Source organism: Oryzias melastigma, linkage group LG13, assembly GCF_002922805.2.
Source record: "Oryzias melastigma strain HK-1 linkage group LG13, ASM292280v2, whole genome shotgun sequence".
Classification (NCBI taxonomy): domain Eukaryota; kingdom Metazoa; phylum Chordata; class Actinopteri; order Beloniformes; family Adrianichthyidae; genus Oryzias; species Oryzias melastigma.
The window spans coordinates 11,853,734-11,862,827 of NC_050524.1; the positions used below are offsets into that span (position 1 = coordinate 11,853,734).

Sequence of the window (9,094 nt, forward strand, 5' to 3'; positions counted from 1 at the left end):
ACGAATAATATCGTGATGTATCACCCAGATCACGTCAAACCTCATCAGGCTCGCTCAGTGACATCGACTGCTTCGGTGCTCTTCTCGCGATGCCTGTTCCTTTGTCTCGATTGGTTTCGCCTTTCCTTAAGTTAGAGCAAAAAACATGGCGGCGCCCTCGAGTGAAATGCTGGTTGCTCCTGTTAAAAAGATGACAGGTAAATTAAACTCACTGCTTTTTTAAAAATAACCTTGATAAATGCTCTGTTGTTGATAGCTTTAAGAGCGCGCGCTTGATGTGACTCGGCTAACGGAAATGCTAGCAAACAGCTGGGGCATGAACATGTGTTGGCTGGAGTTTTTTTCCCTTTAAGTTTAGGCTTGAAAACATATTTGCACTTTAAATCGGTTCGCTTCGGTCACTGACATGGTTGTGATATTGTAAAAGTGATGATAGAGTCCTAATTTGAATCACCGCGAATATTAAACATATACTATAACTGAATAAATCAACTAGTCAAGTTAGGCACCATCAGCACCTGTCATTATAAAATACACGTGTATTGTTAAATATGATTTTCTTTAGCATGATAAAATGTTTATAATAGTTTATAATAGGACAGACTGGAGGTGTTCTTTCTCCATAATGGATCTTGGTTATATTGACATTGGAATTAAAACTCTACTTTTGAAAGAGTTCCATATTTCTTGTAGAATCTTTGTGTTGGTAAGGCTGTCCTCTTCAAAGTGTTTTCATTTTCTCTCCAGCCAGAGCCCCTCGACGGGTAGCAAATCAAATCCCAGATGACATCCTCCAAGATCCTGAGCTACAAGATGCAATGAAAGCCTTGCCTTCAAATTATAACTTTGAGATCCACAAGACTGTTTGGCGAGTGAGACAAGCAAAAGCTAAAAGAGGTGAGTTTTGTTCTGTGTTTACTTTACATAGGTGGCTATTGCTAATAAAAGTAGATGGTTTTGGAGATCTTGGATAATAAATGTAGCTGAGGACAAAAAGTGTAATGATGCTAGAATGCCAATAAACGTAGAGGTAAACTTTATTTATTGCAGTCGATCTTCAGTCTTTGCATTTTGTTGTTTTCTCTTGTGCTTCTTCTACAACCACAGTGCTCATTACCCTCTTGACTTACAAAAATGTCATTGCAGAAAAGGCTGTAAATGATGCATATTATGCAGACAAAAATCCATCATTTCTAATGGACCTCTATTGCATATGAGACAGTGTGGTGCTTTGCGGTACTATTTTACATTCAAATGTGACTTGTTTCAGACGAAAATAGTTTGAACAATTTTACCAGTCAACCCTAACAAATAAAATAAAAAAAAGGTTCCTAGTAAAAATTACAACTTCTGTTGCATGAAGAAGAATGATATGGACAGGAAAACAGTTATTTGTAAAGCTGCTGGTGTTGTGCTGGAAAAAAATCTTCCCTGTATCCCCCCAGTGAGAAGCAATGTGTTAGATTGGGCACAGGGGTGCTTTTTATGACACGTCACTCACTTAATTTCTCACCCATACAAGAACTACAACAAAGAGTCGACAAGTAACAACGGTGTCGAGTCACAAAAAAAGCCCAGGTGCTCCATATGCGTCCAGACACTTAAGAAGAGGTCTACTCTAACATGGTAAATTATAGATATTACATGAGCAACAACATGTCTTGTATAAAAAACGCTCTACATATAACAAGTATTTAGTTCCTGCTACTAAGTTCTATATTGCAGTTTTTATTTAAAATATTAATAAATTGAAATTATGAACAATATGGCTATATTGTGATCCATACATCCATCTTCCAAACCTAGGGCTGCTGGAGCCTATCCCAGTTACTGTTGGGTAAAGGCAGGATACACCCTGACCAGGTCACCAGTTTGTTGCAGGGCCACACTGTATTGTGTTATGCTATCGAAATATAAAATACAAAATTTGCTTTATTGGTATAGGAAATGTTAGTTATGTTGGGTGACTTTAATTGCAGCCGAACTGTTTTAAATTTTGAAGTGGCGGCACTAATGGTAACAGTTTTGCTTTGAATAAGAATGCAGAGTCTACATATTGATTACTCAATAAATGACATTGAAGTGAAAATCCTAGTGATCATGTCATGGGTTTTATACAGTATTTGCATTTTCGTTTAGCTTTGCACAGCTAAAAAGAAAGCCCCAAAAGGTTTTATCGTTTGCTTTTAGTTGCTGCCTTCAGCAAACTATCTTCCTCCATCCAACCCATCATCCTCTTCCTCATCTCCAACCAACGTCATGTCTTCTTTCTCCACGTTGAGAAATCTTTTCTTTGGTCTTCCCCTAGGCATCCTGGCGGGCAGCTCTAACCTCAGCATCCTTTTAACAGACTTATTTACAATTCTTCCTCTGGACATGCCCAAACCTTCTCAATCTGGCTTCCTGGAATTTATCTTCAAACCATCTAACATGAGGTGTCCCTTTGAAGTATTCATACCTGATATTATTCTCCTTTATTACTTGCAAAGATAATTTCATCATCTTAAGATCTCAAACCTCCAGTTCTGCCTCTTATCTTTTCCTTTATCCTACTAGTCTCACAATAGTCTTATGTTTTTTTTTTACAGTTCTAGCCAACACTATATTGTCACACATCACATCTGACACTTTTTTTAAAACCTCGTCAGGCTTGTTCTCACACGCCTCTTCATAACTTTTTCATCTTCTCTGTTGCCGTGGCCTCTTGACCATAAGTGTTTAAATTCTTCCCCTTCTTCACTCCCTAAGTTCTATAGCCTTACTGTGTCATCTGGGTTTCACTTGCAATTTGCCTTGGTGCAGCTACTCTTCATTATTTTTCTTTTTAAAAATAATTTCTTGACCTTTTTAGTTTTTCTCCACACCTCTTACACTTGTTATAAATGAGTATATCATCTGCAAACATGTGGATTCCTTCTCTGATAGTCAATTGGTTACCTCAGCAAACAATGAAGGGTTCAAAGCTGATTTTTTTTTTTTTTTATTGGTTTTTGACCTTTTTTTTTTTTTTTTTTAACAAGACCTATTTTTAAAATCATATTTTGATTTTCATTCTCGGCTGCTTTAGTTTTGGTTTAGTGAGCCACTGACTAGTGTGACTTCAGTGATGGTGTCACTCATGCTAGTAAAACTCTCAAGCTGAAGATAAAGCAGAACACAAGTCTAAACGCAGCAAATCACCAACTTCCACCAGTAAAGAACTGTGTACGATTCACATTAGTTTTACATTTTCCAGCATCAGTAATAATATTTTTTGTATTTTTCCTGCTCATCTGCTCACCTGCAAGGTTTTCTAATCTATATCCATTGCGTTGACATTTGAATATTCTTTCATTATTAGGATGTATTTTAAAAAATACAACATTCAACAATTAAAAGAGTTTGACACGCTTTAGTTCAATAGACGATAAACAAATCTATATATTACTTCGGAATAATTTTCACTCATCAGAAGAAAATAACTGTCAAAAGGAATTGTTAGAAAAGAAAACTATTGCCTACTTTATATTTTTAAATACAGGTCTGTTATATCTACTTAATGGTAATTGCTTAGATTTTAACAAATATGAAGAAAAAAAATTCCAGAGACTTGATGTGGCAACGTTTGAATAAATCAACACTGACTCAAGGTCAGCAGTCATTTTTTAAATGCAATAATTCACTATTTCAACCTAATGTTTGGTTTTTAGAACACAAGCAAACTGAGCAACAAATTAAGAGCTGTTTTTTTTCCAACAACTACAAAAAAAGCCATATGCCATTTTGAAAAAACAACCTCTAAAATTCTCATGTTAGAAGAAAAATAAACAACTACAGGAGATATTTTGATTCTTAATTGCAATGTTTGTGTCAGTGCTGTCAGTTTAAGGAGAAAAAAAGTCTAAAAAAAGCAAAAATCATCCATGATTAATAAAAAAAAAAAATAAAAACATGTCATCCTTCTGTTCTTGTTTGCCACAAGTGTAAATGGCCATATGGCAGGAGAAGAGGTCTACATTGCTTAAAATTATGTGGTTTTTTTTTTTTACCTTAATCATATTTATTAAAATAATTTAAAATATTTTTTTGTTGTATAAAATCCTTTAGCAAAGCCGTATATGTGGATCTTAGCTCAATTTTTGCACCAATTTGTTGCTCACTTTTACCAGAAAATCATCTTGAGCCTTGCAGAACAGTTAACGTACAGTATAGAAGAAATTGAAGCTGGATGCTCTTACCTTTTAATTTTTTTTATGATAAATCCCTAAATTGTCACATAATTTCATGTAAAAATGTTAATGAACCAAAAAAAAAATTTTTTAAGCCTTTACTGCATTTGAATGAATGAGCCATTTAATACTTCCTTCGTTCTGTGTTTATTTGTAGTTTTAAATTGCTAATATTTGACATTTAAATATTACATGTTCAGTATAAAACCCACATAAATCTGTATTCTTTTGTTCCTTGTACATTTTCCTTGGATAACTCTGGTAATTCCTTGATCTTTTTTCAGTCGTTTAGTTGCTTTCCAGCAATATTTTTGATCAACCTTTTATCATACATGGAATAACTTTATAGGATTTAACAAATATCTTGTGCTCTACAACTTAGATGCAGGAATAGTTGTCAAAAGTTAAAGCAAAACTGTATGAAAAGTCAAAAATGAACTCTCGTAGCCAGGCCCATTCTCGACTTCTGCTTCACCTTTTCCTGAGAGCAGTAGACGGAGAAGGCTTTTTGCTTCTGTCAGCCTTGTAAGAGGTGTGCTCTGAAACCTTTCTTTGTTAATAAACTTGCCCTTTTCCAGGTAATGACTTGTCTCACTGTCTGTTTGAGGGCCGGGTGATCCCTTAACCTTTGATCAAAAAGAAGTCCTCTGCTCCTCCTCCCAGCATCCTTCGACCCTCCCCTGGCCTTTTGTCTGTCCATAGCTTCTATCGTTTAATGTTGTCCAGCTCTGAAGTCTTGAAATTATTTCTAGTCATGTGAAAATGTTTGTGCGGTGCATTCTATGGCTTCAAGCCACACATGCCCGCTGAGACACTGATGGATTTATTGAAGGAAGGTGTGACAGAGTTTGACTGGAAGAAAATGCCATGCTTGATTGAAACAAAGCCTTCATCCCCAGGCACACACAGTGTGTGTGAGACTGAGTGGCAGCCGTCTCACACTGAACTGTCTATGTCTAGAGCATACACCACTTTGTCTGTAAGATTAAAGTATATCAGTGTTAATAAGAAACTCTTATTGTGACGGAGCACATCATTATCGTGTGGTGGATCACCCAGCATATTACTGAACCGTCTAATACTATTGGACACTTTCTCTGAAAACTCAATCAGTGACTCATTGTCGTCTTGATATTTGATAACACCATATTATGTTTTACTAATGAACTAATCAGTTCTTCACTTTCAACTTTATTGATATTTCCAGTTATTTCCAGTATTTGCTTTCCACCATAAACGTGAAAAATAAACAATTTTACAAATAAAACTTCTAGAAAATAAAACATAATTTTATGAGAATAAAGTTGTAAATGTATGGGAAAAAAGTTGTAATTTTTACAAGAATTAAATTTTAAAACAATGAGGAAAAAGTTGTAATTTCACAAGAAGAAAGCCATGCTTTTTCGAAAATATAGTCGATTGTGTAAGCCTTTATCCACATTATGTGCAGCCTAAGTTCATCAATTCAGCCAATGGTGATGCCATATTGTAATACTTTAGGCTATGTCCAAATCCCTTCACTTTATATAACACATTCATCATTATATAGTGCTGTCTGAATCTATGATTCTAAAATTAAGTGCCCTAGATATTACCCAGAAGTCTTTGCAAAAAATCAGTGTGCATCGATGCTCACTACATCAGCCAACATCGACCACAATGCATTGCGTTTGAACAATTTTGTGAAAAAAATGTCTTTAAATGTAATTTTTTGAATAAACCATCAACATTTTCTACATCAGAACATAGTGGATTCATAGATAGATGTCCTAAAATGACCGTATTGATTAGAGTTTTGCTTTGTGAAATAGGTGATGTCGTATTAGCTGTTTAAAAAAAAAAAAAAAGGAGTGAGCTTGGTGTCCACATTGTTTTTATAATCTGGGGCACTAGATAGTTTTACACTATATAGTTTTTAGTAGTTGGGGATTAGGGTGGGAATTCTGAAATATCCCAGGTTTGCCAAAGGCATCTATCTCCCATAATGCATTTGGACCTCTGTAACTATACTGTATAGCAGACAGCGTAAACGTGGCACCCGCTGGAAATTCACTCCTTGTGAGTGAAGAATCTTCTTTAGAAGATTCCCAGTATCCTGCAATTTTTTTTTTTAATGCCCATATACTTAGAATAAAACAATGCTGACTCACTAAAAGACTTAGAATTTCCATATTTGTGAAATCAGTGCTGTAGTAACTGCTTACTGAAGCACTTTATTAGTTCTTTTTTTTTCTTTTTAAAAGATTTTTCTTGGTAAATTGGCTTTTTACCTTATAAATGTATGAATTTAATCTCATAAAATTCTCAATTTATATAATTAATACTCATTCTATACGTTTATTCTAATATTTTTTTAAAAATAATTTAAAAACATTATTTGGGTAAATGTTTGACTTTTTTTAACGTATCAGTACTAATTAATTCTTGTAAAATTATTAATTTTTTCTCATAATTTTACAACTTTATTCAAAATGTTTTATGGTAGCTCTAATACTCTGTCATAGTTTTAAAATACCAGATTCAAAAAAAAATATATATAATAGAAATATTCTATAATTTATTTTTGTTTGTTAATTTAAAATTGACTTATTAAGATCTTTTGCGTTTACATATCTTCCTTTACCAATTCAATCTCCTCCTAAATATAATCTTTACTTATTTTCTTTAATCCTCAGGGAAGTTACTCTTGACTTCATTAATATTTCAGTGGTGTGTTATAACAAGATGTAATCATGTTTATTTTATGATGATTGGGCTGAATTAATGTATACTAAAACATTCTTGGATTCATGGTATAACCCTTATTATTTATTTATGGTATTAACCACGAGACACACTTCTTACAAAATTCCCAAATGTCACATTTGATGTCTTCTTTCCCTACTTTGAATTCCAATAAAACCTGGAGAAATTTTTGATTAAGGATTAAATAGAAAAATAATTTCCCGTCAGACTTTAAATAATCAACAATTTCATCTTAAATCATTGTCTTAATCTATATTCGTATCTTTTAAAGAAATTAGGTTGTAGTTAGAAGCATATTCCCAATGTTATTATTATGGGTACACTTAACTTGGAGCTGAAAAACATTAAACATAATAAACTGCTTTTAATTTGTTTAACTTTTTGACTGCTTCCTATCAGAAGGGGTCTCTAGTTTCATGCAGAATGTCCTTCCTGACTTGATCCGACTGTGACCTGGACCTGGTCTTTAAACCAATGACTCACGAATAACAAGTCTACTCTCCTGTCCTTTACCCTACAGCCTTTGAGTGCTATGCACATTATATTTTTGCTATTTTCTGACTTGTCATGTCTGGACAAATGCTTGAAAACATCTTTTAGCATCATTTTGCATTGTGACTGATAACAAAAGCACCAGATAAAAATTACACTAAACAGAGAAGTAACTCAAAGAACATTTTTGTCCCCAAAACACTGATTTATTTAAGTACAAAGCTAAAGATTTATAATTATATTTAAACCAACTTGACAATGGACCAAACTTTTATTTTAATGCTTCTGTAAATGACAATTCTAAAGAAAGACTTTATATCAAAGGTGCTGCCGCTTAGTTCTGAGTCGTGGCAGACCAAAAAAATGTTGTAGCAGTCATGCCAGGACTCGTGATCGTGCAAGATTCTGCTAATAGTCATTCGACACTCTACAGCTGACACACTCAAGTCCCATAGGAGTCCTCAGGGAGTAACGCACTGAAGTTCGCTCGTGCTCAACGCACTGCACTGGTCTGAGGGACGTTTTAATAGGCTAGAAAGTTGCTGGTTTCAAAAATATACAACATGGAAAAAAGATGGACATTTATTATATCTCAGCAGTCTTTTGCAATTTTAATAATGCAAAAATATTGATGCAAAAATTGGATGAATATTAATATCATGATAATAATACATGAAGTGTGCCATATTGTACAAATCAGGGCAATTCTGCTTTATATGCTGTATTTAAAATGTTAAGATAGTAATGAAAATACATAACTGTGATAATAAATACATGATATATTTATAGTGTGTTGTGCACTTGCATTTTTTACTGAATACTTAAGAAAGTGAACAGATTGGTGCTAAAATGTTGTGGCAGAAAAGCTTAAGAAGATGTGTTACTTTATGGTCTTTGGCAGCTTTTTAAACTTTTCTGGAGGCGGATTTATATGCTCTTTTACCAGCAAGTTTGTATTTCTTTTTTTTTTATAGTAGCAGTACCAAGTTTCATTTTAACAAATATTTATAAACCTTTACTGTTTTGGGCTGTTTGGTAGATATCACAGGCAAAGACCTCCTAGTCCCTCTACTTGGTTTATAACAAGAAGACATCCCTGTATTTCAATTCAAGTTTATAAAGTGGTACAAGCCAATATATTTCAGGCTAAATGAGGTTATTTGATGGGTTTCTCAGGTCACATATGAGTAGATTAGGCGGGCTCTATCCTGAATGACAACAGAACCAGTAGATCTCTAGAAGGTTAATTGGTTGGTTGACTTCAGGGCGGAAAGGATGAAGACGCTTCACATGACAGCAGTGACAGGCTGTGTGCTACGGAGAAGGAAGTGGGGTAATTGATTTTGGTTTTTCTTGTTACCTGATAAGATAATCCAGCATCAACCATAACAGAATTCGCCTCACCATGAAATGTCACAGCCTGCATAAACAGCAGCATGAAACAGCAACGGCAGCTCGTCTGTAATTGGATAACGCAATTTTTAAATGACATATTTCTTCTGTGGCAAAAGTGATTTGAGTTGTTGCCTTTTCTTCATTTCCAGTTGCTTTGCAGCTTCCAGAAGGTCTGCAGATGTTTGCCTGCACCATTGCTGACATCATTGAAAGGTAAGGTTGAAACATGTTTTTTTTCCTTACTATGGAGACTG

The 9,094-nt window shown here is 34.4% G+C and overlaps 1 protein-coding gene across 3 annotated transcripts in view; it reads left to right on the forward strand.

Annotated features, from left to right (window-relative positions):
- Window positions 1–35: 35 nt before the first annotated feature.
- dph1 (diphthamide biosynthesis 1) overlaps window positions 36–9,094 on the forward strand; it is a 63,956-nt gene continuing 54,897 nt past the window's right edge. For 2 of the 3 annotated variants that reach the window (XM_024277892.2, XM_024277891.2), the window contains exons 1-3: window positions 36–197; window positions 748–897; window positions 8,990–9,053. In XM_024277892.2, the coding sequence (XP_024133660.1) occupies window positions 146–197; window positions 748–897; window positions 8,990–9,053 (266 nt within the window). In that variant the 5' untranslated portion in view covers window positions 36–145. The remainder of the gene's footprint in view (window positions 198–747; window positions 898–8,989; window positions 9,054–9,094) is intronic. The other variant, XM_024277893.1, reaches the window with a different exon arrangement.